The sequence below is a fragment of the Nomascus leucogenys genome, chromosome 9 (genome assembly GCF_006542625.1).
Source record: "Nomascus leucogenys isolate Asia chromosome 9, Asia_NLE_v1, whole genome shotgun sequence".
NCBI lineage: Eukaryota > Metazoa > Chordata > Mammalia > Primates > Hylobatidae > Nomascus > Nomascus leucogenys.
The window spans coordinates 35,031,299-35,059,147 of record NC_044389.1 but is presented as its reverse complement, the minus strand read 5'-3'; the positions used below and the strand labels follow the sequence as shown (position 1 = coordinate 35,059,147).

At 48.0% G+C, this 27,849-nt stretch overlaps 1 protein-coding gene across 13 annotated transcripts; it reads left to right on the top strand.

Moving 5' to 3' along the window:
* Positions 1–13: 13 nt before the first annotated feature.
* Positions 14–27,808, top strand: ECHDC2 (enoyl-CoA hydratase domain containing 2). Of its 13 annotated transcripts, none has more exons than XM_030818827.1 (11): positions 536–1,056; positions 7,970–8,165; positions 10,471–10,538; positions 10,608–10,695; positions 14,908–14,994; positions 16,226–16,318; positions 17,742–17,798; positions 17,998–18,185; positions 24,819–24,869; positions 26,546–26,593; positions 27,434–27,808. In XM_030818827.1, the coding sequence occupies exons 3-11, from the start codon at positions 10,488–10,490 to the stop codon at positions 27,509–27,511; spliced, it is 741 nt and encodes a 246-aa protein (XP_030674687.1). In that variant the 5' UTR covers positions 536–1,056; positions 7,970–8,165; positions 10,471–10,487; the 3' UTR covers positions 27,512–27,808. The 13 variants fall into 13 exon arrangements, with proteins under 13 accessions (XP_030674682.1, XP_030674691.1, XP_030674681.1 ...); XM_030818824.1 differs by having other exon boundaries at positions 10,240–10,538; XM_030818822.1 differs by lacking the exons at positions 536–1,056; positions 7,970–8,165 and adding an exon at positions 14–525 and having other exon boundaries at positions 18,061–18,185.
* The last annotated feature ends 41 nt before the right edge of the window (positions 27,809–27,849 follow it).

Below are 27,849 nucleotides of genomic sequence, written 5' to 3'. Positions count from 1 at the left end.
TGAAGCAGTGAAGTTTGCGAGTGTAGACACGCTCAAGGGACTCATTAAATGCCATTTCATTTAAAAAATGAAATTGAGCATATGTGCAAGCAAGGTTCACACACCCCATTTAATCTTCACACCACCACAGGGTAGTCACTATTATCCCCATTTTACAGGATTAAAACACTGACGCTGGGAGGTTGACAGGGTTACCCCAAATCACACAGAGGAGCTGGGCTTCCCCCGACCTCCTCCGCTCAAGTCTCCCTGTCCCCAGGAGGTGCGGAAGGAGGCAACAGACGCTTGGCCCATAGGTGGAGCAATTGGCGAAGGCTTCGCCCGCCGCCGGAACTGCGAGCTCTCAGCGGGAGCCGAGACGGTGCAGGGCCGGAGAAGCACCTTCACTCCCAGCCTGCGCCCGGATGCTGCGCGTTCTGTGCCTCCTGCGCCCCTGGAGGCCCCTTCGGGCCCGCGGCTGCGCTTCCGACGGGGCGGCCGGGGGCTCCGAGATCCAAGTGCGCGCCCTGGCGGGTCCGGACCAAGGTAAATGCGCAGTCCCGGGGCGCGCGCATGACGCGACTGGGACTAGGCCGGGTCCGGAGGCAGCTGGGGGCCGGCAGGTGGGCCGCTCAGTGCGTTGAAGGATTCGATCCCCAGTCCCTCCCTCCCAGTTCTAGGCGCCCCAAACCGCTCCAGGCCCGAGAGGTGGGCGGCCGCCTTAGTGGCTTCCGACTCTAGCTGGGGGCGGGGGGCCTCTGGCAACCTCGGTCTCTTCAAACCTTTGGGGTCTTCCGACTGTGTGGAAGGGGAAGCGGGGTCCGCACGGGTAGGACTGGGTCCCGCGGCCCCCAGGCCAGGAGCGTTCAAGTGCGCGTTCCCCTCCCCCGCCAAGGGTCCTGGCCCGGTTCGGGGGCGGAGGCAGCGGAGCCAGTCCCAGCGCCCAGTGCGGCAGCGGTCAGAGTGAGGAGGGTGCTTCTCCAGCCGCGCCCCGCCCTGGGCCGCTAGCGAACCTTTGCGTCCTTCTGGCTCCAGGGAAAAGTTCGCTGTTTCTCCGCCTTTTGGCCAAGATCAAGGGTAGTATGGAGCGGGGGCGGGGGTTGGGGGCAAAGTTCGCGGGTCACTGGCAGAAAACACCTCCGATCGCGTGTTGCGTTTTTGTTGTTGTTGTTGTTTGGACTTCTGGAGCATTCAGTGGTGCTGATAACGCTCCTCAGTCCTCTGCTCGTAACCATCAGGGCTAGGCGCTTCTCCTGCCTTGGGTCTCCTCCCCCCATCTCATCCCGTCTCCTGCATTTGATACACAGATGGCATTGTACTGTACATTTCGTTGTATTGCTTCCTTTTTTTTTTTTTTTTACAAAAGTTTATTCTTAAATGTACAACAGCTCCAAGACAACACTTAATTCCAGCTATAGGTGGCAAAAGATGTTATGGCAGGGAATAGAGGGGTTTAAATACGGATGAAATAAAGGGTCACCATCTCCTTAGGCACAAGGAACAGCTTACTTTTTTGCCAGATTTCTTAATTCCACTTGTGGCTAAGGGCCTCTTCCCCGTGGCCTTCGATTTTAGCTCCTCGAGTTTCTTCTGCTCCTCTTTTTGTTTCTGCTTGAAAGCCTTATCTTCCTCGTCCATCTCCTTGGCCTGCTTCTTGGGCTGTTTCAGTGGCTTCTTGCCACCTTCGTGGCCGGACGTGGCGCCTGCTGCCCCTTCCCCAGCAGTATTGCTTCCTTTTTACCGGCTTGACACCAAGTTTGAAGGGGGGCTTTGCCATAAAATCCAGTTCCTTGCTGCCTGCTGTTGCCCACTGTTCCCAAGTGTGCATCTACCACTTTCAGTGGACACGGACAGGCCACCTAGTGTCCCACTGCACCGCTTGGTGAGAATTTCCTTGAACAGTTGATATTGCTGAACCTTGTACCCCCAATCTCATGCTTAGTTCACTACCCAACTGGCAACAGCTCTTAAGACAGTCAAGATTATTCTCCCCACTTTACAGATTAAAAAACTGAGGCACAGAAGGTTAAGTTATTTGAACCAGGTCTGATTTCAAAGCCTGTGTTCTCAACCATTAGGTAATCACCGGCTCTTCTAGTAATTCAGTGACGCAAAATACAGACTTGTACATCTGCAAACACAAAATTGTCATGGGTTAAAGACCTTTAGGCTCACTTGCAAATATCGGGAATCATTTTTCCAAACAAGAATGACAAGTATCAGCAGATTAAGCCTCTGCCCCTGCCAGAGGGCTCAAAGGGCAGGAAAAGTCAGTGAGAGAAGGAGAGACAGAAACCAAGATGACAGTGCGGAGGAGGCATGGGGACGAGATCACACAAGGAACCCTCACAGGGAATGAGTTGGGGTCATTTGGTGTTCATATTAGAAGCTGCGGGTTCCGCCTTCCACTGGGGCTGATGGCACAAGAGCACTGTTACATTTTACCTGCTGCCCTTGAGCTTGAGGTTGGGTGGTAAACCACTCTTCACTGTTCTTAGCAGCTTTATTTCTCATAGAGTCATGTGTTGCTTAACAACGGGACTACATTCTGAGAAATGCATTATTAGGTGATTGTGGTCATTGTGGGAGCATCACAGAGTGCACCTACACAGTCCTAGATGGGGTAGCCTACTGCACACTGAGGCTACGTGGTGTATAGCCTGTTGCTCCTAGAATACAAACCTGGACAGCATGGTGCTGGGCTGAATACTGTAGGCAACTGTAACACAATGGTAAATGTGTATCTGAACATAGAAAAGACACAGTAAAAATACAGTCTAAAAGATTTTTTAAATAGTACACCTGTATTGGGCAGTTACCATAAATGGAGCTTGCGGGACTGGAAGCTGCACTGGGTGAGTCAGCGAGTGAATGGTGAGTGAATGTGAAGGCCTAGGACAGCAGGGACTGGTTTGGCACCAGGGACTGTTTTCATGAAAGACAGTTTTTCCACGGACTTGCAGGGGGCCAGATGGTTTGGGGATGAAACTGTTCCACCTCAGATGATCAGGCATTAGATTCTCATAAGGAGCTCGCAACAACCTAGATCCCTCACATGCACAGTTCACAATAGGGTTCTCACTCCTATGAGATTCTGATGCCACCACTGATCTGATAGGAGGTGGAACTCAGGTGGTAATTCAAGCCATGGGGAGCTGCTGTACATACAGATGAAGCTGCTCACCTCCTGCTGTGTGGCCCAGTTCCTAGCAGGCCACAGACTGGGATGGGTCCACAGCCCGGGGGTTGGGGACCCCTGGCCTAGGACATCACTGTACACTACTGTAGACTCTATAACACTGTACACCTGGGCTACACTAAATTTGCTTTACAAATGTTTCTTTCTTCAATGATAAATTAACCTTAGCTTACTCTGTTTTTACTTTATAAACTTTTCAATTTTTTCAACTTTTGACTCTTTTGTAGTAACAACTTAAAACACAAACACATTGTACAGCTGTACAAAAAATGTTTTCTTCTTTAGATCCTTATTTTATAAGCTTTTAAAAATTTTAATTCTTAAACTTCTTTTGTTAAAAACAAAGACACAGGCACACACACGAGCCTAGGCTTGTCACTGTCTTCCACCTCCACATCTTGTCCCACTGGAGGGTCTTCAGGGGTGATAACATGCATGGAGCTGTCATCTCCTATGATAACAATCGGGAATACCTACTGAAGGACCTGCCTGAGGCTGTGTTACACTGAACTTTTTTCTTTTTTTTTTTTTTAATAAGTAGGAGTACACATGGCCCAGGCCAGGTACAGTGGCTCACCTGGCTCACTCTTGTAATCCCAGCACTTTGAGAGGATGAGGCAGGCAGATTGCTTGAGCCCAGGAGTTTGAGACCAGCCTGGGAAACATGGTGAAACCCCTTCTCTGCAAAAAAATACAAAAATTATCCAGGTATGGTTGTGCATACCTGTAGCCCCTGCTACTCAGGAGGCTGAGGTGGGAGGATGGCTTGAGCCAGGGAGGTCAAGGCTGTCCAATATGAAGGATTCCTGATATTTGCAAGTGAGCCCAAAGGTCCTTAACCCATGAGCGAGCCATGATCGTGTTACTGCACTCCAGCCTGGGCAACAGAGTTAAGACCCTGTCTCAAAAAAATTAAAAATAAAAAGTAGGAGTATACTCTAAAATAATGCTAAAAATAATATTGTAAATATGTAAACCCAAAACATAGTCATTTATTATCATTATCAAGTATTATGTTGTGGGCCTAATTGTATGCGCTGTGCTTTTGTATCACTGGTAAAGCCGGCTAGTTTACACCAGCCTCACCACCAGCATTTGAGTGTTGCATTGCGCTATGATGTTACGACAGCTATAGTGTCACTAGGCAATAGGAATTTTTCAGCTCCATTATAGTCTGATGGGACTTGTGTGTCTTATATGTGGTCTGTAGCTGACTAACTAAAACATCATCATGCTGCCCATGACTGTAATTAATGGCTGTCCTTCAACTCCTTAGCTGCACTAAGGTTCTCCACCACAAGCTGACCTTTCCATCCTCCCTTCTCTACCCATGGGCTCATTTGAAGGTGTGTTACCTCTGTGTTTTGCCCTAGCTGTGCCCTGACTTGGCTCCTCTTCCTTCCTTTCTGCCTATGGAAATCTTTTTGGAACTCCCCTGCTCTGCTGCCCCATCCCCCACACTGTCCTTTTATGTTTCGTGTGTCTGAACTTGTCTCTCTTCTAGGCTGTTAGCTCTTTGAGAGTCAGGATTGCCAGCTGGGTCCAGCTGTTATTTGAGCAAATCCTCTTTGTTTCGGGCATCAGTTTCCTCTTCTGTATAGTAAAGGTTGTTAAATCAGTTGTTCTCCACACTACCCTCCAGTGGTTTCTTTTTTTTTTTTTTCTTTGAGATGGTCTCACTCTGTTGCCCAGGCCGGAGTGCAGTGGTATGATCTCGGCCCACTGCAGCCTCCGCCTCCTGGGTTCAAGCGATTCTTTGCCCCAGCCTCCCAAGTAGCTGGGATTATAGGCGTGTGCCACCACGCCTGGCTAATTTTTGTCTTTTTAGTCAAGACGGGGTTTCACCATTTTGGTCAGGCTGGTCTTGAACTCCTGACTCAGGTGATCCACCCGCCTCGGCCTCCCAAAGTGCTGGGATTACAGGCGTGAGCCACCATGCCCGGCCCTTCCAGTGCTTTCTGTTGACTTCTACCCACACCACCTCGCCTGTGACCCAAGCCATCTGGACAGAAGTGATCGTAGGTCAGCTGCTCAGTGGTAGGGTAGGTTTGGTAAGAGTGGGAAGGGTGCAGCACCGCCCCGTCCCCGCTGCTGGGGCCAGAAGGGCAATGTTCCCAGCAGTGGGGCTAGACTAAGAACACAGGGACCTTGGCTGATTACTCTCCATTTCTCCAGGACCTGGCATGAGGTAGTGCAAATTAAATGTTGCACATTTGAATGTTGGCAGCCAAAGACACCCTGCCTGGCTCCTGGGGGGCTCCCAGCTTAAAGTTCAGACACTGTATTAGGTCCGAGACTTGCCCTAGTATCTGGGCGTTTTACACAAACTCTGGTTAGACACTTCAGTGCATTATCTCTTAATCCTAACAATAACCTTTTTATTATTTCTCTTACAGATCAGGAAATTGAAGGCCAGAAGGGTAAAGTGGTTTGCCCAAGGCCATGGGGGTGGTGTGTGGCTGAGTTGTGGCTTGAGCTAAGGGCTGTTAAGAGTTGGCAGTCAGTATTCCGAGAGGGAGATGTAGATGGAGACAGGAGATGAAGCTGAAACACAAGAGACAGTCAGCCACAGAGAATGGAAGGAAAGAACAGGAAAGCAGAGAGAGGAGTGTCTGCCAGTCCTAGGACACCACGGCTATATCAGCTTTCTATTACTACCTAACAAATGATCACAAACTTTGATACTCAAAGTCACACACATTTATCATTTTTTAGTTTCTGTATGTCAGAAGTCAAGGCACAACCTAGCAGAGTTCTCTGCTTCAGGTCTTGCCAGGCTGGGCTGCAGTCGGGAGTTGTCCAGGGCTGTGGTCTCATCCCAGGCTTGACGGGAAAGATCTGCTTCCAAGGTCGTCAAGTTGTTGAGACCTGAATTCACCTCCTATGGTTGTTGGACTGAAGTCCTGTTCTCTTGCTGATTGTTGGCTGGGGGTCACTCTCAGCAATTAGAGGTTGCCCACAGTTCTTTGCTACTTGACCCTCTCCTTAGGCCCATGAGTGTCTCTAATAAGACAGAGCCTTTTATATACTATAACCGAATTACAGAAGTCACATTACCTTTGCCATATAACTTAACCTAATCTTGGGAGTGACATTGTATAACCTTTGCTGTATACTATTGCTTAGAAGCAATTCACAGGTCCCACCCACATGCAAGGGAGGGGATTATTCAGGATATAAACATGAGGGCCACTCTGGGGACCTTGGATCTAGACTGCTCTGAAGTTTGTGGGGGTCAGGGTCCTTGACTCCTCCTGATCTGGCATCTCTCTATCCACTGCAATCTCCCTTCTCCAGAGTTGCCCCATTTTCTCTCCTGGAGCACTGGTGCTGGAAGCGACCTTATGGCCATCTGCACACTTCCCTGGAGCCTCCAGACCTGCTGGGCTCTAAGAGCTCTTTGCAGGTTTCTGGGGAGGCTAAGGAAGTCCAGTTTGCCTGAATGTTACAGTTCTTTGCCCCTAGCCATAGTTCTGTAATTCCTGACTGAACACCCTGTCCGTTGACAGCCCAGAAGCTTTCATTGGCCTTTCTGTGTCTCTGATCAGCTTACACTGAGAATGCCAACTTCATAAACACTGCTAGTTCACAGACAAAGCCGAGGACCCTGGGAGATAATAATAAGGGTCTTTGAAGGCCAAAGGGTTGGGAAACACTCCTCTGGGCACCTCCTGGATTTCAGCCCTGGGAAGACCTGAAATGTCCATCCTGATATTTCGTAGGAGGAGAAACAGCCTAGAAGGGATGATAAGGGTGTGAGCTCCTTCCCAGAGCCCATCTCTCTTCCCCAGATCCTGACTAGATGGTGGGGGTGAATTGGGGCCAGAGTGGGTGCAAGAGTCAGATTGCGGGGGCCTTGTGGTCGGTATTAAGGAGTTGAACTTTATTTTGAGGAAAAGAAGGGGGAAGGGGAGGGAAGTGGTCGGATTGGGGTAAGAAAGATGACTGTGACCCAAGTTTGGGAACGAATGTATGTGTGCTGGGAGGGAGCAAGACTGAGGACTCAAGGGCCAGGTGGGTGATCCGAGGGATGCAGGAAAGAGCCTATGCCAGGTTACTGGCTGTGAGAAGCAGTGTGAGCTGAGAGGCCTGAGATCTCTTTAAGAGGTTGGATTAGCAGGCCTCAGTGAGTGCATTTAGTAGGTGAGGTAAGAGCGAGGTGACAGGATCAACTTCTGGGTTGATAGCAAGGTCATTGGCTCACCAATGGAGCAGGACATATCAGTTGAGATATCAAGTAGGCATTTGGCTATTCAGGCCTGGGGTGCAGAGGAGAGCGCTGGGCTCCTGGGCACACACAGGAGCCCTGGGTGTACAGGGGGTGGGCGTGTGTGAGCTGTGGAAGGGAGGTCCCTCCTGCCTCAGCTTATCCTGCTCTCCCTCCGCCTGAACTCCTCCAGTTCTAGAAGGCACCCTGCAGTCCCACACCTGGGCCCTCTTCTCTGCCGCTCCCTCTGCCTGCAACAGGCTTCTCTCCTGGACTGTCGCCTTCCCTGCACCTTGCCAACATGCATGCACACACACAGGCACTCATGCACACACTCACATACACACCCATGCATACACACTTACATGCACACATGCACTCTTACATCTTTTGCCTGGCCAATTCCTACTCTCCTGTCAGCTCTTAGCTTAAAGGCCACTTCCTCCTCTGAGAACTCATTGCTGACCTTCTATACTAGGGCTCCCCTCTGCCCACTGGAGGCCCCTTACCTGTTTGTCCTTTTTCTCCAAGTTCTCCTCACAAATATTAATTATTTAATGTCTGTCTTCCCTGCTGGGCTGTAGGTTCCATGAGGACGGGCCTTGAGTCTGTCCTGGTCTCTGGAATCATGGTGTCTAGTAGAGGCCACAGCACACAGCAAATATATAAATGTACAAATGAGTGAATGAAGAGAATCTGATTGGCCTTAAGGAACTTACGCACTTAAAATAATTGGGCAGAAGAGAAGCAGTGAAGGAGTGCAGAGGCGTCACCTGAAAGGTAGGAAGAAGGAGAATGGGGGCCTGCCAAAGCCAAGGCAGATACGTGTCATTATGCATCTGTGTAAACCCACAGAGTGTACACCACCAAGAGCGAACCCCAATGTACACTAGGGCCCCCGGGTGGCGACAGTGCATCAGTGTAGGTTCGTCAGTTGCAACACACGTGCCTCTCTCTGTTGGGGGATGGGGATTGCGGAAGGGGCTATGCCTGTGTAGGGACAGGGAATATATGTGAACTGTATTGAATTGTATTTTCCACTCCATTTTGCTGTGACCCTAAAACTGATCTAAGAAAATCATCTATTTATAAACAAATACATAGTCTTCTAAGAAGCCAAAGCAGAAAACGATCAAGCGGAGTGTGTTAATGTCAGTAGAGGTTTTTGCCACCACGAGGTTGAGGCAAGGAGAGAAACGTGTCCCTTGGTTAGTGATGTGGCTATATTCATCACTTTAATGAGAATAATGTCTGCTGAGTGATGGGGCTGGAACCTAGATTGGAGAAGGTTTGAGCGAATGGAAGGTAAGGAAGTGACTAAATGAGTATAGAAAACTAGCAAGAAGCTTGGCTGTTGCTGGTGAAAGAATATTACACAAGTAGGGCCAGGGTTACTGTCTTGTTAAACAGGACAGAACACCAAGCCTCTGTATTTAGTTGCTAATTTCTTTTTTTTTTATTATACTTTAGGTTTTAGGGTACATGTGCACAATGTACAGGTTTGTTACATATGTATCCATGTGCCATGTTGTTTTGCTGCACCCATTAACTCGTCATTTAGCATTAGGTGTATCTCCTAATGCTGTCCCTCCCCCCTCCCCCCACCCCACAACAGTCCCCGGAGTGTGATTAGTTGCTAATTTCTTGTGACAGAGGATCATACTGATCTGTCACCGTGATTGTGCAGTTAGCAAAACCCAGGCTTTGAGAAAACCTATAGATCAAATGCCCCAGGCTCCTCCACAGATAATCTCTGAGGGAAAGACAGAGTTGTGGGGAGCATGTGGGGATTGTACCAGGATTTAAAAGATACATGGCAATTTTAGAAATTAGCAAGTCTAAACTATGATACCTAAGGATGCACACCTGGGTGATAAAATTATAAAGAAATGGCCAGGTGCGGTGGCTCACACCTGTAATCCCAGCACTTTGGGAGGCCGAGGTGGGTGGATTACCTGAGGTCAGGAGTTTGAGACCAGCCTGACCAACATGGAGAAACCTCGTCTCTACTAAAAATACAAAATTAGCCAGGCGTGGTGGCACATGCCTGTAATCCCAGCTACTCCGGAGGCTGAGGCAGGAGAATTGCTTGAACCTGGGAGGTGGAGGTTGTGGTGAGCCAAGGCAACAAGAGTGAAACTCTGTCTCAAAAAAAAAATTATAAAGAAATACACAGAGGTGATTACTATAAGTCAAAACGTTACTTGTTCAGGGGGAAGGAGGGAGCTACGATTGAGTCAGGGCGTGTGGTGGGGTTTCTGAGGTGGCCAGCACAGTTCTATTTCTTTATTTGGGTGGTGGTTATAAGGGTATTTGCCTTATCATAACTCCTCAAACTCTAGAGGAAGAAGTCTGCTGTGAAGAAAAGATTAAGGCCGCATGGTGGCTCACACCTGTAATCCCAGCACTTTGGGAGGCCGAGGTGGGCAGATTGCTCCAGCTCAGGAGTTTGAGACGAGGCTGGGCCAGATGGCGAAACCTCGTCTCTACAAAAAACACAAAAATTAGCCAGGTGTAATGGCGCATGCTTATAGTCCCAGCTATTTCGGGGGTTGAGGGAGGAGAATTGCTTGAGCCCAGGAGGTTGAGGCTACAGTGAGCCATGTTTACACCACTGTACTCCAGCCTGGGTGACAGAGTTGAGACCCTGTCTTAAAAAAAAAAAAAAAAAAAAAAAACTCTCCCCCGCCCAAAAATAAAAAAGAAAAGATGAATATGGAGGGAGTTGTAAAATTAAAGAAGGTACATGGGTGCATGTGTGCTTGTGTGTGTGTGTGTCTGTCTAACAACAGCAGAAGCAGGCAAGGGCTACTGTGGTGGTCATTCTTGTTCCTCTCCCCATTTTGCTCCACAGTTTACAAGCCCTTCCACTTTCTCTCTGAGGCAGAAAGAGCAAGGGTTTTTCTCTCCATTTTATGGTTGGGAAAATTGAGGCCCGCCTGAGTGTATGACTTGTGGCAAGTCACTCTGGTCATCTGGGGCAGAGGCTCCCCAGAGCCCAGGCCTCCTGCCTCCAGTCCCCAGCCCGCAGCCCAGGATTAGGCAGAGCCAGCTGCTTTCCCGTGGCTGCCCTGACTCCTTACAGGGATCACTGAGATTCTGATGAACAGACCTTCTGCCCGCAATGCCTTGGGGAATGTCTTTGTCAGTGAGGTAAGAAAGGGCGGGCACCAGGGTGGGCTGGGGATGGGCTGGCAGTATCTAACTGGGTGTCCTCTGTAGCTGCTGGAAAGTCTGGCCCAGCTGCGGGAGGACTGGCAGGTGCGTGTCCTGCTCTTCAGAAGTGGAGTGAAGGGCGTGTTCTGTGCAGGTAGGTTCTCTCTCCTGCCCCCATCTGGGCTCTGCAGGGTGCCCACCAGCCTCCAGGGGTTGGGGGAAACCTTAGATTAGCTCCAGCATGGGACTCATTGTTGCCATTTTACAGATGTGAATGCAGAGACTCAGGGAGGAAAATTCCATTGCCTAGGATCACATAGCTAGTAAGAGGTAGGATAGACTTTAGTTTGAACTTGGTCTCTCTAACCCTTAGATCCTAGTTATTTCGGCTATGCCATGCTTTGTTCTGACCCTTCACGGGGGAAATAAGAAAATGGAGTCCAAGACAGGTGCAGTGGCTCACGTCTGTAATTCCAGCACTTTGGGAGGCTGAGGTGGGTAGACCACTTGAGGCCCGAGTTCGAGACCAGCCTCACCAACATGGTGAAACCCTTTCTCTACTAAAAAATACAAAAATTAGCTGGGTATGGTGGCAGGCATCTGTAGTCCCAGCTACTCAGGAGGCTGAGGCAGGAGAATCTCTTGAACCTGGGAGGCAGAGGGTGCAGTGAGCTGAAGTTGCACCACTGCACTCCAGCCTGGGAAAAAAAAAAAAAAGAGAAAATGGAGCCCAAAGATGCTCATAAGGTCAGTGGCCAAGATGGAACTCTATGCCCTTTTGCCTACCAATAGGGTCCCATTCCCTGTCACCAAAGCCCTCCACTGTCCCTGTGTCATTTGGTCCTCACAACTGGGTAAGCACCATGAACTTCCATTTTAGAGATTGGAGGAAAAACGTACACCAGGCCCACAAGAAGCAAGTCAGCTGCCAGTAGAGCTGAGCTGAGAACAGACTCTGAGACGGTGGTCGGGGAGAGGCCGACAGGGGCCACTGTGGATCAGGAGGAGACTGTGGAGGGATGGGAAAGGGGTAGCATGATGCTCAGGAGATTTCAAGGGGAGGTGGCTCAGCCCTTAGTCTGAGCGGTCAGGGTCAGGGTGCCCGGCCTGAGGTCTGCGCTGACAAGTGCACAGACCAGTCGGCCTGACCCAGCTGCTCTGCCTGAGGTCTTTACCCTACCCTGGCCTCTTCCTTTGGCTCCATCTCTGACCTCTGTGAAGGTCATGTCATACCTGCTCTCTCCCGTTAGCTTTGATCACTCTCCCAGCTAAGCACAGAGAAGGAAGGGGCTGTATGAGGCTCAGGTCTGCCTCAACTAGCTCTAGAATTCCTGGGCTAGTTCCTGCCCCTCTCTGAGCTTCAGTTTCCCCATCTCTCACAGAAGGGCTGGAACTAATCAAAGATTCCAAAGGCTTTCCCAGCTCTGACTTCCTGTAGTCTAGGACTGGAAGAGTCTATTTACCCCCTACTCCTGCTCACCCCTGCATCTGGCCTTTGAGGACCCCACCACGGTCACTCTTCCCGCCAAGGTGCTTACCCACCTGCATGCCACTGTATCTTGTACTCACTTCCGTTCTCTTTTACTTGACCTTTGACCTCTTAGCCTTGGACCTTGCTGACTCTGCCTGTAAAAATGCGTCAATTTTTAATTTTCTTATTACTTACATATTTTAGAAATTGTGGGCCGGGTGCAATGGCTCACGCCTGTAATCCCAACACTTTGGGAGGCCGAGGTGGGTGGATCACCTGAGGTCAGGAGTTCGAGACCAGCCTGACCAATATGGTGAAACCCCGTCTCTACCAAAAATACAAAAATTAGCCGGGCATTGTGGCCAGTGCCTGTAATCCCAGCTACTCGGGAGGCTGAGACAGGAGAATTGCTTGAACCCGGGAGGTGGAGGTTACAGTGAGCTGAGATCATGCTACTGCACTCCAGCCTGGGTGACAGAGCACAACTCCATCTCAAAAAAAAAAAAAAAAAAGAAAAAGAAATTGTGGTGAAAAGTAACACAAAATTTACCATTTTAATTGTTTTTAAGTGTACAATTCAGAGTGGCATTAAGTACATTCACAATATTGTGCAATGTCGCCGCTATCCATTCCCAGAAACTTCTTTATCATACCAAACAAACTCAGCCTGTTCAGACAATGACTCCCATTCCCCCTTCCCCTCCAGCCTGGGTAACCTCTATAGTACTTTGTCTCTATGCATTTATCTATTCTAAATACCTCATACCAGTAGAATCATATCGTATTTGTTTTTTGGTGCCTGCCTTATTTTACTTAACATGTTCTCGAGGTTCCTCCAAGTTGTGGCAAGTGTCAGAACTCCATTCCTTTCTATGGAGTAACATTCTATTGTAATGAGCAGCATCCTATTGTATATATACCACATTTTGTTTACCCAGTCATCTGTTGATAGATACTTGGGTTGTTTTCACTTTTGGCCACTGTGAAGAATGTCCCCAAGTACATTGGTGTACAAGTACCATCAGCCCTCTGCATCTGCAGGTTCCGCACCCACAGACTCAACCAACCGCAGATTGAAAATGTTAATGACAAAAATAACAATGCAACAATAAAAAATAATACAGATAAAAACAACACAGTACAACAGTTTACATAGTATTTACATTGTATTAGGTATTATATGTAATCTAGAGATGATTTAGAGCAAGCTTGTCCATTGTCCAACCCTTGGCCTCTGGGCCGCCTATGGCCCAGGACGGCTTTGAATGTGGCCCAACACAAATTTGTAAACTTTCTTAAGACATTATAAGATTTTTTGTGTGTGTGTGTTTTTTTTTTTTTTAGCTCATCAGTTACCATTAGCGTTAGTGTATTTTATATGTGTAGGCCAAGACGATTCTTCCAATGTGGCCCAGGAAAGCCAAAAGATTGGAACCCCTGGCTTAGAGTATACAGGAGGATATATGAGCATAGGTCATATTGCAAACACTACAATATTTTATACAAGGGGCTTGAGCATCCATGGATTTTTGTATCTGAGGGGTCCTGGAACCAGTCCCCTACAGATAAGGAGGGACTGTATCTGTTTGAGTCCTTGCTTTCAACTCTTTTGGGTATATACTTAGGACTAGAATTGTGTGGTAATTCTGTTTAACATTTTGGAACTGGTTTCCACAGCAGCTGCATGGGTTTACACTCCCACCAGCAATGCACCAGGGTTCCATGTCTCCAGATCCATGCCAACTTTTTGTTTTGTTTGTTTTAAAAGCCATTCTAATAGATGTGAGGTAGTATCTCATTGTGGTTTTGATTTGCATTTGTCTAATGACGATGATATTGAGCAACTTTTCAAGTGCTTATTGACTATCTGTATATCTCCTCTGGAGAAATGTCTATTCAAATCCTTTTTCCTTTTTTTTTTTTTGAGACTCTGTCACCTAGGGTGGAGCGCAGTGGCACGATCTTGGCTCACTGCAACCTCTGCCTTCTGGGCTCACGCGATTCACCTGCCTCAGCCTCAACCTCCCTAGTAGCTGGGATAACAGGTGCCCACCAACACATCTGGCTAATTCTTGTATTTTTAGTAAAGACACTGTTTCACCATGTTGGCCAAGCTGGTCTCGAACTCGTGACCTCAGGTAATGTGCCCACCTCGGCCTCCCAAAGTGCTGGGATTACAGGTATGAGCCACTGAGCCTAGCTAGCCCTTTGCCCATTTTTGAATTGGGTTGTTTTGTTGTTTAGTTGGAGGAGTTCTTTATATATCCTAGATATTAAACCTTTATCAAATATATGATTTACACATATTTTCTTCCATTCTGTGAGTTGTCTTTTCTTTTTTTTCTTTTTTCTTTTTTGAAACGGAGTCTTGCTCGTCACCGAGGCTGGAGTGCAGTTGGTGCAATCTGAGCTCCCTGCAGCCTTCACCTCTTGGGTTCAAGTGATTCTCCTGCCTCCACCACCTGAGTAGCTGGGATTAAAGGTGTCTGCCACCACGCCTGGCTGATTTTTGTATTTTTAGTGGAGACAGGGTTTCACCATGTTGATCTTGAACTACTGACCTCAGGTGATATACCTGCCTCGGCCTCCCAAAGTGCTGAGATTGTAAGCATGAGCCACTGCACTCAGCCATTTTTGTGGGTTGTCTTTGTATTCTATTGATAGTGTCCTCTGACACACAGAAGGTTTCCGTTTTGATGGAGTCCAGTTCACCTTTCTGCTGTGTCACACAACTCCTTGTTCGATGCTCCTCTTTTCCCTTGACTTCCTTGCTCGTGTTTCTCCTTCCTCGCTGGCTGCCTGTCCTCAAGTCTTCTTTGCTGGATCCTTTAACCGCCTGGGATTCCGTAAAGTGCCATTTTCCTAAGGGCTGGTACCAACCCTCGCCATCTGCAGGTGCAGACCTGAAGGAGCGGGAACAGATGAGTGAAGCAGAGGTGGGGGTGTTTGTCCAGCGACTCCGGGGCCTGATGAATGACATCGGTGAGGATCTGGGTGTGGGGTGGAGAAGGGGGTTTGGGGGTCCCCGCCAATGACAGCCCCGCCACCCCCACCAGCATCTAAGGAGAGTCTTCTTTCTGTTTGGAGTTCTGTGGTAAGACAGATGACTCACCCAGGGGGATGGGGGAGGATGACTGAGGGCAATTCTCTCAGGGAGTTCTGGCTCTTCAACTTTTGTGTCCCGCCCCACCCTCAGGGTTCAAGCCTGGCCATTCCAAAGCAGTTAAGTTTCCGCAAGCATGCTTTCAAGTTTTGACAACTGCTGTTCCCTTTGCCTGAGATACCCCTTCTTGGTTACTTGAACTTTTACTTGTCCTTCAAGCCCTCCAGTACCTCCTCCTCCAGGAAGCCTTCCCAACCCACCCTCTGAGCTTTTTACTGGAGCACTGATGATCCTGGGTCAATAATGCCTGATACACATTTGTCTTCCCCATGAGACCGAGCCCCATGGGAACAAAGGCTATGTCTGATTCATTCTGTGTTCCCAGTTCCCAGCACCCAGCACAAGGCTTGGCACACAGAAAGGGAGGTCCCAGGGAGGCCAGCGGATTAGGCCTGAACAGGGATCATCCAGCCCATCCTCCCATTCCTCTTCCCTGGCTGATTCCATAACTTTCCCTAAAGGGTAAATTGGCTTCTGAGATAACCTGGCTGCGGGAAGCAAAGGTGAGCAGAGATTGTGCCGTTGCACTCCAGCCTGGGCGACAATAGGAAGACTCCATCTCAAAAACAAAAACAAAAAAAAAACAAAGAGGCCGGGCGCGGTGGCTCATTCCTGTAATCCCAGTACTTTGGGAGGCCGAGGCGGGCGGATCACGAGGTCAGGAGTTCAAGACCAGCCTGGCCAACATGGTGAAACCCCGTCTCTACTTAAAAAAAAATACAAAAAAATTAGCTGGGCGTGGTGGCGCACATTTGTAATCCCAGCTACTCAGGAGGTTGAGGCAGGAGAATCACTTGAACCTGGGAGGCAGAGGTTGCAGTGAGCCAAGATCGTGCCACTGCACTCCAGCCTGGGTGACAGAACTAGACTCCGTCTCAAAAAAAAAAAAAAAAAAAAGAATTAAGATAACCTGGCTGAGGTTCCATGTAATGTCCCCAGACCTGGGTCCACTGAGGCCTCTGTCCCAACCAGCTTGCCCCTCCCCAGCCTTGAGTCTCTGTCCTGGTCCCACCAGGGCCTCGCAGGCTGAGCCTTGCTTCCTCTCCACAGCAGCCTTCCCTGCACCCACCATTGCGGCTATGGATGGGTTTGCCTTGGGCGGAGGCCTGGAGCTTGCCCTGGCCTGTGACCTCCGAGTGGCAGGTACTGGGCCAGGACTGGGGGCAGGGGGTGGGGCTAGGGAGTCGGGGGTGAGGGAAACAGGGTGAGTCTGGGCATTCTGCGGTCAGCCACTGTTCTTGGCATCCAACCAAAAGCAAAACTAAGGCAAGGCAGAGCACAGAGGGTGCTCAGACAGAAGCTGCTTCCCCTCCTGGTGCAGCCACTAGCTGCTGTAGTATCTGTGACCTGTCAGAACCTGCTTCCTTCATTTTGGGAATATTTGACCAGCCTCAGAACAATTGCTGTTACGAGCCAAGGAGGTCAAAGAGCAATGGCCAGTCTTCCCATTCTGTCCAAGTCAGATTTATCTACGATGTTTCAGAAAAAGGTGAGCCCCAGGGATAGTTTGTCAATGGCTGAGCTAATCACAAAGGTGCCTGGGCAGGAATACTGGCACCAGCCAAATTTGCATTACTTGTTCTGAGCAACTGAGCTTTGTTTGAAGAATGGGAGGGGACAAAGAAGATAACTGATCATTTCTCAGGTGACTGACCTGGTGATTAGGAGCAGCCTTCTTGGATGCAGTTAGGCACAGTCTGAATGTCCTCTCTTCTCCCCCCACCGCTCTCTCGTGCCACCCCAGGAGCAACATATAAAAATGTATAACTCCATTCATGAAAGTCGCTTCTGTCTACACAATGCAGGTCAAAGAGAAGGAACTGACCAGGTGTCCAGACACCAAAATACCAGGCTGGTCTAGCCCCAACTCTGCTTCTCACATGCCCATGTTCAGGCGACTAACTCACAGGGTTTTGGGGAAGACTAAGAGTGAATGTAAAACCCACTCCCTTCTGCCCACGTTCACATGGCCCATGCTGAGGGAATTCAGAAAAAGAGACAGACCCGGGGGGGTGCGCCAGTCAAGGCAAGTTTCTCGAAGGAAGGAAGCAGAACTCAGGAGGACATGGACTGGAACAGTCAGGGCAATTTCAGGCTGTGACAAGGCTGGAACGGATGACTGTAGCAGGAGCAGGAGTCACTGACATTCTAGGCCAGGCCAGGGCTAAGCCAGAGAACCTATTAATAGTAATTCACAAATAGATATGGGGCACCTCCTAGGAACTCTCCTTGTTCCAAGCATCGTACCTCGTGTGATCCTTAGCGGCTCTCTGAAGCAGACAGAAGAGGGCCAGCCATCTTTCTTCCACCTTTGAGGCTTGGGAAGGGTGAGACTTGCTGGTGACACACAACTCCACCAAAGGGGCATGGTGAAATAACGGCCTGGGCTCCTGACTTCTGGGCTAGGGCTCTTCCAAAGGCAGAGTCTGGAGAGGCCTGGCTGTGGCCAGACCATGGGGCAAGTGGCTAGAGGGGCGAGTAGACAGCAGAGGCAGGTGTGGCCCCAGGGATTAGCACTGGGGGACTGGATGGGGGAGGGAGGCCTCACTTTGTTCTATCTGAGCAGCTTCCTCGGCCATCATGGGACTGATTGAGACCACGCGAGGGCTCCTCCCGGGGGCAGGTAATCGCAACTACAGCACCCGCCCAATTCCACCCCATCCAGGGTCCTTGGCTGCTTTCCTTTTTTGCCCTCTGTTGTGGGCTCTGCCCTCCCACCTGAACCCTGCTCCTCTGAGAAGTCTTGCTGAGTCCCAGGCTGGGCCTTCTCTGGGTTCCCACTTCTCATGCTGATTCCCACCCTGCTCCCTTCATCCTGGCAGGAGGGACTCAGAGGCTGCCCCGTTGTCTGGGGGTGGCCCTGGCGAAGGAGCTCATCTTCACAGGCCGACGACTGAGTGGAACGGAGGCCCACGCACTGGGGCTGGTGAATCACGCTGTGGCCCAGAACGAGGAGGGGGACGCCGCCTACCAGCGGGCACGAGCACTGGCCCAGGAGATCCTGCCCCAGGTATAGTGACAGCTCGGCACCAGGAGGAGGGCCGGAGTCATGGGGAGGGATGTGTGGGGCAGGGTGTCCCCTTGGGCTGCACATCCATTCACCCAGAGACATATGATTAACCTTCTGTGGAGTTTGTTTAACCATCCAGTAAACACAATCAAGTCAAATTTTAATTTTGAATTAAAATGTAAATTGAATTCCAAAGGGCTAGAACCAAATGGGCTTGAAAGCCCTCTGAATGTAACAGTGTCCAGTAGACCATTCTGAGATGAGATAAATGTTCTATACTTGTGCTTATCCAGTATGGGAGCCACTAGCCAAATGATTTAAATTACAGAAAATGAATGCAGTTCCTCATTCACACTAGCCACATTTCAAATGCTAATAGCCACATGTGGCTTGTGGCTACTATACTATATAGCACAGCCTTAAAATCCCCCAAAGACTGAAAAAGCAAGATTCTAAAATAGATACAGAACTTCCAACCCATATTTCCTACCATACTGCCTGGTGGAGATATTCTTGAAATACAACATGTGGGCTGGGCATGGTGGCTCACACCTGTAATCCCAGCACTTTGGGAGGCTGAGGCGGGTGTATCACGAGGTTAAGAGTTCAAGACCACCCTGGCCAATATGGTGAAACCCTGTCTCTACTAAAAATACAAAAATTAGCTGGGTGTGGAGGTGCGTGCCTGTAATCCCAGCTACTCGGGAGGTTGAGGCAGGAGAATCGCTTGAACCTGGGAGGCGGAGGTTGCAGTGAGCCAAGATCGCGCCATTGCACTCCAGCCTGGGCGACAGGGCGAGACTTCGTCTCAAAAAAAAAAAAAAAAAAAAGAAATACAATATGCAGGACATGTATTAAGCATTTTTTTTCTTTGAAGAGATAGGGTCTCGCTCTGTCATCCAGGCTGGAGTGCAGTGGTGCAATCATGGCTCACTGCAGTTTTAAACCCCTGGGCTCAAGTGATTCTCCTGCCTCAGCTTCCCAAAGTGTTAGAATTACAAGCATGAACCACTGTGACGGGCCAGGACTCATGTTTTAGCCAGATGTGGTAGTTCGAGCCTGTAATCCCAGTTATTTGGGAAAAAGCATTGCTTGAACCCATGAATTCAAAGCTGCAGTAAGCTGGTCACGCCTCTGCACTTCCAGCCTGGGCAACAAAGCAAAATCCCGTTGCTAAAAACAAACAAAAACAAAAAGCCAAAAAAAAAAACAACCAAAAAACCCCTCATTAAAAAAAATCCTCAAATAGCATGGGAAGGGGTGAGGGATAAAAGACTACACATTGGGTACGGTGCACCAAAATCTTAGAAATCACCACTAAATTACTTATCCATGTAACTAAAAGCCACCTGTTTCCTAAAATCTATTGAAATAAAAGAAAAAAATAAAAAATCCTCAAAGAATAACCTCTCGGCATGGTACCCCACAAGGGTACCATGCTCAGTAGGGAGCAGGTTAGGCCCTGCCCAGGTGCAGCCCTACCAGCTGCAGGGCCCAAAGCCCTCAGCAGGGATATCTGGGATCTGGCTGTCTGGGGTCTCCAAGGCCCTGCAAGGGTCTGCTGGCTTCTCCCAACTCTCAGGGGGCCCAGGATAGAGGGGGTTGAGTAGAGGAGATCCCAAATTTCCATAAAGATTAAAAGTGGCTTAAATGGAGCTAAGTTAGACTAATTTATAATAAATTTGTCTTAGCCTATAATGCCAGGTACCTTAATATAGTGTCTCAGCTCTGAGAATAATCCAGTTGAACTGATTATCCCCATTTTATTTGTGAGAAAACCCATAAAAGTTCAGTGACTTGCTCATCAAGGTCACAAAGAGTGATTGCAGTATTAGAAAAAAAAACCACTGGTATTTTGGCATTTATTTTGCACAATACAGAATGCAATATAAAAAAAGTATTTTAAGAGAGCAAAATATGTACAAAATTTTAAAAACTGAAACTAAATATTTAATGCATTTCAAATACAAAAATTTACAAACATGTCACAAAACAAAGTTAACCATACATCATTTTAATATTGACATATATTGAATTAATCATATAAAAGTAACCATTTTGGCTTGGCATGGTGGCTCACGCCTGTAATCCCAGCACTTTGGGAGGCTGAGGTGGGACCAGCCTGGGCAACATAGTGAGACCTCGTTTGTATTAAAAAAGAAAAGAAGCTGGGTGCAGTGGCTCATTGCTGTAATCCCAGCACTTTGGGAGGTCAAGACAGGCAGACCACTTGATGCCAGGAGTTTGAGACCAGCCTGGCCAACATGGCAAGACCCGTCTTTACTAAAATTACAAAATTTAGCTGGGCATGGTGGCTCATGCCTGTAATTACAGCTACTCAAGAGGCTGAGGCACGAGAATCACTTGAGCCTGGGAGGTGGAGGCTGCAGTGAGCCAAGATTGCACCACTGCACTCCAGCCCAAGTGACAGAGCAAGATTCTGTTAATCAAATAGTATAATTTTGAACAAAAATCCTTTCTTTCCTGTCTCTCAAATGTAAATAATCCTAATACTTCTTAAAACAGATCTTCTTTAATTTGGAGGTGAGGGACTATAGCTTTTTGAAAGCATTTGTTTTGTTTTGTTTTTTAAGTTTCATCATATATAAATGAAGAGTCTGATGCTATTGCCCAGACAATATTAATGCTGTCAAGTTTCTATTATACTTGGTTAGAAAGTCTCTGAACTAATACAGAACTCTGGGTCACTCAATGGAGTGGCTGATTGCAGCTTTCATATCTAGACCTGTAGACTATAGGGTTTGTCTTTTTGCATTAACTAAATAACAATCACAAAATAATTCAGATTTCCAAATATACTAAAATATTGGTACTATATAATTATTGATATTTTCAGTACTGAAAAGTGGCTTTGTATATCGAAACACCAGTCTACCAAAAACAGGTACTGGCATGAGTAATCCCAGAGCTGAGACCTTCTGGGTCAGCCTGAAAAACAAAACTTCAACTTCCACCTATGTTACTGGGTGCTCAGAATAAAGGTTTCCGGATAGGAGAGGGCCAGGGATGGTGTAGATGGCCACCATCTAGTGGACAAACCACTCTGATAGGGTAGCAAATGGTTCCAGAGTTTTCTCAGCCCAGAAAAAAACTGTCAATATCTACAGTTTGCATCAGATTTCCTTCTTAAATAGTAAATACACATTACACTTTGAGAAATGGATTCAGCTGTGTTTTTTTTCTTTTCTTTTTAGAGACAGGATCTTGCTCTGTTGCCCAGGCTGGAGTGCAGTGGCACGATCATAGCTCACCACAGCCTTGAAGCCCTGGGCCTGAGCAGTCCTTCCACCTCAGCCTCTGAATAGCTGGGACTACAGGTGCAAGCTACTGACTTGGCTAGAATTTGGCTGTTTTCACTCACAAACATATGTACATACCGTTTTTAACTTTAATAAAAGGTTACTTTTTTTGTTTTGTTTTGAGACAGGGTCTGGCTCTGTTGCCCAAGCTGGAGTGCAGTGGCATGATCACAGCTCACTGGAGCATTGACCTCCCAGGCTCAAGTGATCCTTCCACCTAAGACTACTGAGTAGCTGAGACTACAGGTGCAAGTCACCACGCCCAGCTAATTTTTTATTTTTTGTGGAGATGGGATCTCACGATGATGCCCAGGCTGGTCTCAGACTCTTTGGGCTCAAGCAATCCTCCTGCCTCAGCCTCTCAAAGCCCTGTGATTACAGGTGTAAGCCACTGCACCTGGCCAAGATTACTTCCTTTATTGGGTAGTTACCTAAATAGTAACACATATGGCAAGCAAATCTAAAAGAACAGAGGAGTAAGAAGGGCAAAGGTAAAAATCAAAGGCAAGATGACCAGCTAGTCCTGGTTTACCTGTGACTATCCCAGTTTTAAAAGTGGAAATCCCACATCCCAGCAACCCATCAGTCACAAGCAAACCCAAACAGCTCTTCATTTCCCAATCCCTCTCTCTCCCCAGATCATCACTATTAAGTTTCCATACTCTTCCAGAAATTTCCATTGCATATGGAAGGATGTGTATTATGCACATATGCTTACATATTTAAATAAATTCCTTTTAATGGCTTAGAGGACAAGAAATATCTTTCGAGGCTAATCTGGTTCTAACAAATTTTAAAAACAAAATTTAAATATGCATAGTAAGGAATTCAAACATGGAAGAATATAAAACAAAACCTTCACTTTATATAACAAAACATTTATAAACCTTCGTTTGAATCTTCCGTGTTTGAATCCTTTACTCCATTTCTCCCTAAAGGTATGTTGTACAAATATTTTATGCAAATTGTATCATAATATACATACTACGATGCACCCTTTTTTTTTTTTAATTGAGATGGAGTCTTGCTCTGTTGCCCAGGCTGGAGTGCAGTGGCACAATCTGGGCTCACTGCAACCTCCGCCTCCCAGGTTCAAGCAATTCTCCTGCCTTAGCCTCCCGAGTAGCTGGGTTTACAGGCACCTGCCACCGCAGCCAGCTAATGTTTGTATTTCTAGTAGAGATGAAGTTTCGCCATGTTGGCCAGGCTTATCTTGAAATACCGACCTCAAGTGATCCCCCCCGCCTCGGCCTCCCAAAGTGTTGGATTACAGGCGTGACCCACCATGCCCGGCCTGCTTTTTTTATTTAGTATCTTTTGGAGATTTTTCCATTTCAGTACATAACTGACCTCATTCTTTTCAACAACTGTACACTCTCATTTGTGGTAGGGATGTGCTGTCATTTAACCAGTACTCTAACAATAAATCTTCCTGTTGTTCCTTTTTGCTACCACAAGACAGCTGGAGTGAATATACAAGTGCCTACGGGAGCCACAGCTCAGAAAGCATGCACACCAGCATTTTGCCAGTTTTTGCCAAATTGCTCTCCTGTGGCATACTCTTTTACTTTTCTATCAATAATGTATGTAAATACTGGTTTCCCCAGTCTCGGCAGTAGTAGGCATATTGATATTTTAGTATTTGCTGGTCTGAAGTGAAAAGGCACAGTACCTCACTGTTTTGATTTGCCTTTCAAGCCTGTAGCAGCTGCTGGACATCCTTCACGTTTATACTTCTTTTCCGGTGAAGGACCTTTACATACTCTTTTGTAAATGGTTTAAAAGTTACTTTATACTAACTTTTTTGTAAATCAAGGAAATTCATCTGTCATAAGCACTGCAATTCTTTTTCCCAGTGGTTTTTTTTTTTTTTTTTTTTTTTGAGACAGAGTCTCACTCTGTCGCCCAGGCTGAAGTGCAGTGGCCCGATCTCGGCTCACTGCAGCCTCAGCCTCCCATGTAGCTGGGATTACAGGGGCCCACCACTATGCCTGGCTAATTTTTGTATTTGTATTAGAGATGGGGTTTCACCATGTTGGCCAGGCTGGTCTCAAACTCCTGACCTCAAGTAATCCACCCGCCTCAGCCTTCCAAAGTGTTGGGATTACAGGCGTGAGCCACCGCACCCAGCCGTTTTTCCCAGTTTTTTGTCTTTTTTTTTTTTTTTTTGAGACGGAGTCTCACTCTGTCGCCCAGGCTGGAGTGCAGTGGTGCAATCTCGGGTCACTGCAAGCTCCACCTCCCGGGCTCACGCCATTCTCCTGCCTCAGCCTCCCAAGTAGCTGGGACTACAGGCGCCTGCCACCAGGCCTGGCTAATTTTTTGTATTTTCAGTAGAGACGGGGTTTCACTGTGTTAGCCAGGATGGTCTTGATCTCCTGACCTCGTGATCCGCCTGCCTCGGCCTCCCAAAGTGCTGGGATTACAGGCGTGAGCCACCGTGCCCGGCCTACTTTTGTCTTTTAGTCATGGTGTTTTTCCCAATTGGAAGTTCTTCATTTTTATGTAGCTAGCATTTTCATTTATAGTTTTTATGCTAATAGACTTTAAAAATTGACTTTTCCTGAGAAAGTTTTATAAACACTTCAAATAATATGATAAAAGAAGTAATTCCTCCTTGCCTGGAAGTGGGGCTGAGACTGGAGTGCTAGGGCTGGTGTAGAACCAAGGCCAGTGACAAAGCAGACACTGTTGCTTCCATGTGGCTGTATTAAAATGCACCCGCCCCTCCGCACTGCCCCACAGACCAGGATTTCAACACAGCCCTGTCGACTTGAAAGCCCAAGTTCCTAACCCTGACTTTGTTTCACTCTGCTGGGGTAAAACCTGCTTACCGCAGAGGCTGGCATTTGCTGAAATGAGGTCGAGGAAGTGGGAAAGGTGGTTGGGAGTCCAATCCAAGTCTCACCAATGATTGGATAAACACAGCCAAGTGCTTCACCTCCCTGCACTGCAATCTCACAGCTGTAAAATCACAGCTGGGTGATCAGTGATGACACCAGCCTGGAAGTGTGGGTAGCACCATTAGATGAGTCTGTGGGGAGGAAAGCACTTTGTAAACTAGTTACGTTGTGCATGTTGGAAGGATGGGCTGAATAACAAGAAACCCCGGGATCAGAGTCTGGCTTCTTTCATGATAGAAAAAGAACCTCAGCTAACAGGTTATAGGACTAACGCTAAAGAAACGTGTCAGTAGAATGGCTGGAACTAGACCCAGACATCTGCCTCCCTCCTTCAAAACAAAGCTGTGCACCTCAGACCTGCAACTATCAGCCTTGATCCCCTCCTCAACCAAGACTTTGCTTTTCCCCAGGCCCCCATTGCTGTGCGGCTGGGCAAAGTAGCCATTGACCGAGGAATGGAGGTGAGAGGGTTTTGGGTTGGGACTTGGGTCCACTAAGGTTGGTCATGGCTGGGACGCAGTGCTTTCAGAGCTCAGACAGACAGCACAGCTGGAAAGTACTCAGGAAGTGGACTCTTCTAACAGACTTTGACTCTGACCTCGTGCTCTACCTCAGTTTACACATCTGCGAATTGGAAGTTTGGCCAGACGATATTATTGTTTACATTCTATCCTCATCTTTCTCCCTTGGAGAGAGGATGAGATTGAGGTTAAGAAGGGGTAAATGATTTGCCCAAGGTCTCAGAGGAAGTGAGTAGAAAGAACCTGGGTCTGTGTGGCTGCCAGTCCATGCTGCAAGATTTGTGCTGGCAGTCAGTAATGTGGCCCCAGGGCAGGGCTTGGGGTGATGCCTTGGGTGTGGCTAATCCATCTGTCCACCTCAACTCTCCCATCTATTCACTCATCACACACTGAATCCAGACCAAAGCTGGGAATTGGGATACAGATGGATGAGTTCAACATGGTCACTGCCCCCGGGAGGGGGCAGATACAGACACAAATCAAGGATAATGGTACCACGCTGACACCCCAGAGAGGTTAGAGCTTTGCAGTCCATTATGATATCCATGTGTGGCTTTTAAATTAAAAGTAAAATGTGGCCAGGCACGGTGGCTCACGCCTGTAATCCCAGCACTTTGGGAGGCTGAGCGGGCGGATCACGAGGTCAGGAGATCGAGACCATCCTGGCTAACACAGTGAAACCCCGTCTCTACTAAAAATACAAAAAATTAGCCAGGTGTGGTGGCGGGCACCTGTAGTCCCAGCTACTCGGGAGGCTGAGGAAGGAGAAGCGCTTGAACCCAGGAGGTGGAGCTTGCAGCGAGCCGAGATCACACCACTGCACTCCAGCCTGGGCGACAGAGCAAGACTCTGTCTCAAAATAAATAAATAAATAAAATAAAATAAAATGTTCAGTTTCTCCTTCACACTAATCACAGTTCAAGTACTTGACATTCACATGTGGCTAGTGGCTACCATACTGGGCAGTGCTGGGTTAAAGAATGTTTTCTACAGTTGGACTGTGGGAAGGATAAGAATTCCAGAGGAAAAGTATGGGCAAAGGCACAGAGGAGGATAAGCAAGCAGCTCGTCCAGATGACAGTGAGGGAAGAAGACAGTGTGCAAGTTTGAGGCACTGGGCTGTCTGGGTTCAAAGACCTGCTCTTCCACATACTGTTGTGAACTTTGACAAATTATTTCACCTTTCTATGCCTCAGGTTTCTCACTGTAGAATAGGGATACTAACCCTTGCTGTGAAAATTAAGTTCACACACGGTACTTTTCTTAGAATGAGGCTTTTAAGTGCCAGTCAGTGGGCCCTAGAGGCTGCAGCAATTGCCAGGGCCCAGGTCATAAAGGTTCAGGAATTAACGGGTGACAGGAAGCGTGGTGAGGCAGCCAGATGGGAAGGAGAACTCTTCTCTGGCAAAATGTCTCAGTCTGTCTCTTGTTTCTCCCAGCACTGTTTTGTCATAGTTATGGTGTTTATGAATGGTGTTTCTTCTCTAGGAAGGGAATTCCTTCTCATAGCTATCCCTGCTCATATAGATGTCTGTAGGCAATAGGGTGGGCTGGCTTCCAGTGTGGGTGAAGATGGACAAGGTCAGACCAATCCAGGGAGCACGTCTTTCTTGCAGGTGGACATTGCATCCGGGATGGCCATTGAAGGGATGTGCTATGCCCAGGTATGTAGCAACCAGCCCATGCCTGCTTGTTAACATAGGCTGGGCCAGGCTGGAGGGACTTTGTATGGTACATGACCAATTGAGAAGGTTCCTCTCAACACAGTCTGACCGCATCCATCGTCCCTCAAGTCACCTGGAGTGGCTTGAGAGCCACAGTGCTTCTCTCTGGGACTCTTCCCTCAACCATCTAATGTAATGTACTGGGGTTCATCCTGCCCACTTAATGCCGAGAATCACAGAATACAGGTCCTTAAGAGGAAGAACCGCTTCTTTTGCCTCTGTATCAGTTGCCACTGTAAAGGTCAGGGTGGAGTTGGGAGGTCAAGGGCTTGGTTGTAGCCTGTAGGCTGTGTTCAATGTAGGGGCTGTACACTTGGGACTGACCTATTAAAATTAAATCTCTTACTCATGGGTGAGTAAAAAATGCTAATCTCCAGGTTAACAGATATCCAAAATACTCCTAAGGGGTCCTGGGACTTGGAGAAACTAGTGTGAACCTGGATTCAAAGCCAGATTTCTTACTGCAAAGAATTTTTTTCTCTACTGAGCAGCCTCATGTCAGACCACTGCAGATGGCAGTTGAGTTCTCAGGAGGCATGAAAGCAGTGTGCAAGTGGAGGCTAATGCTGATGGGGCACAGAGAATACAAAGGCTGGCCTGTCTTCCCCAGGAGACAAAGCAGCCATGGAGGCTTATACCTTTGCACGCCTCAAGACCAGAGTCCAGAGACAATGGGAACACTTGGACCCTGGCTTTGTCATGGGCTGGACAAGCTTAAGCAACTCTTTTTGGGCCTCTGGCCCTGCTCCCCCAAAACTAATATTTTGTACCTTGTTGCAGAACATTCCAACCCGGGACCGGCTAGAGGGCATGGCAGCCTTCAGGGAGAAGCGGCCCCCCAAATTTGTTGGCAAATGACCCCCATTTTAACCTTCAGCATGGGAGATGCATGCCCTGAAGAGCAGGATCCAGAAGGAAGATTTGTGGCCGGATTGCCTTCATCATTTCACCTCTCCAGGCTTCCGTTTCTTCACAAGGATGATGATGGAGATAAAATGACTGGCGTGATGCCTGGAACCAAGGTGCTGATCCTACCACCTACTGCTACCTTCCTTAGCTTCACCCTGACTAGAAATAATCACGAGGGTTGGGTTTGCTTTGGAAAAGGCCTGTCTCTCTACTTGAATGATAAAGAATTAGATTAGATCTCTCTGAGTCTTGGTATCATTGGCTCTCAGCCCCTGACCTCTCTCAGT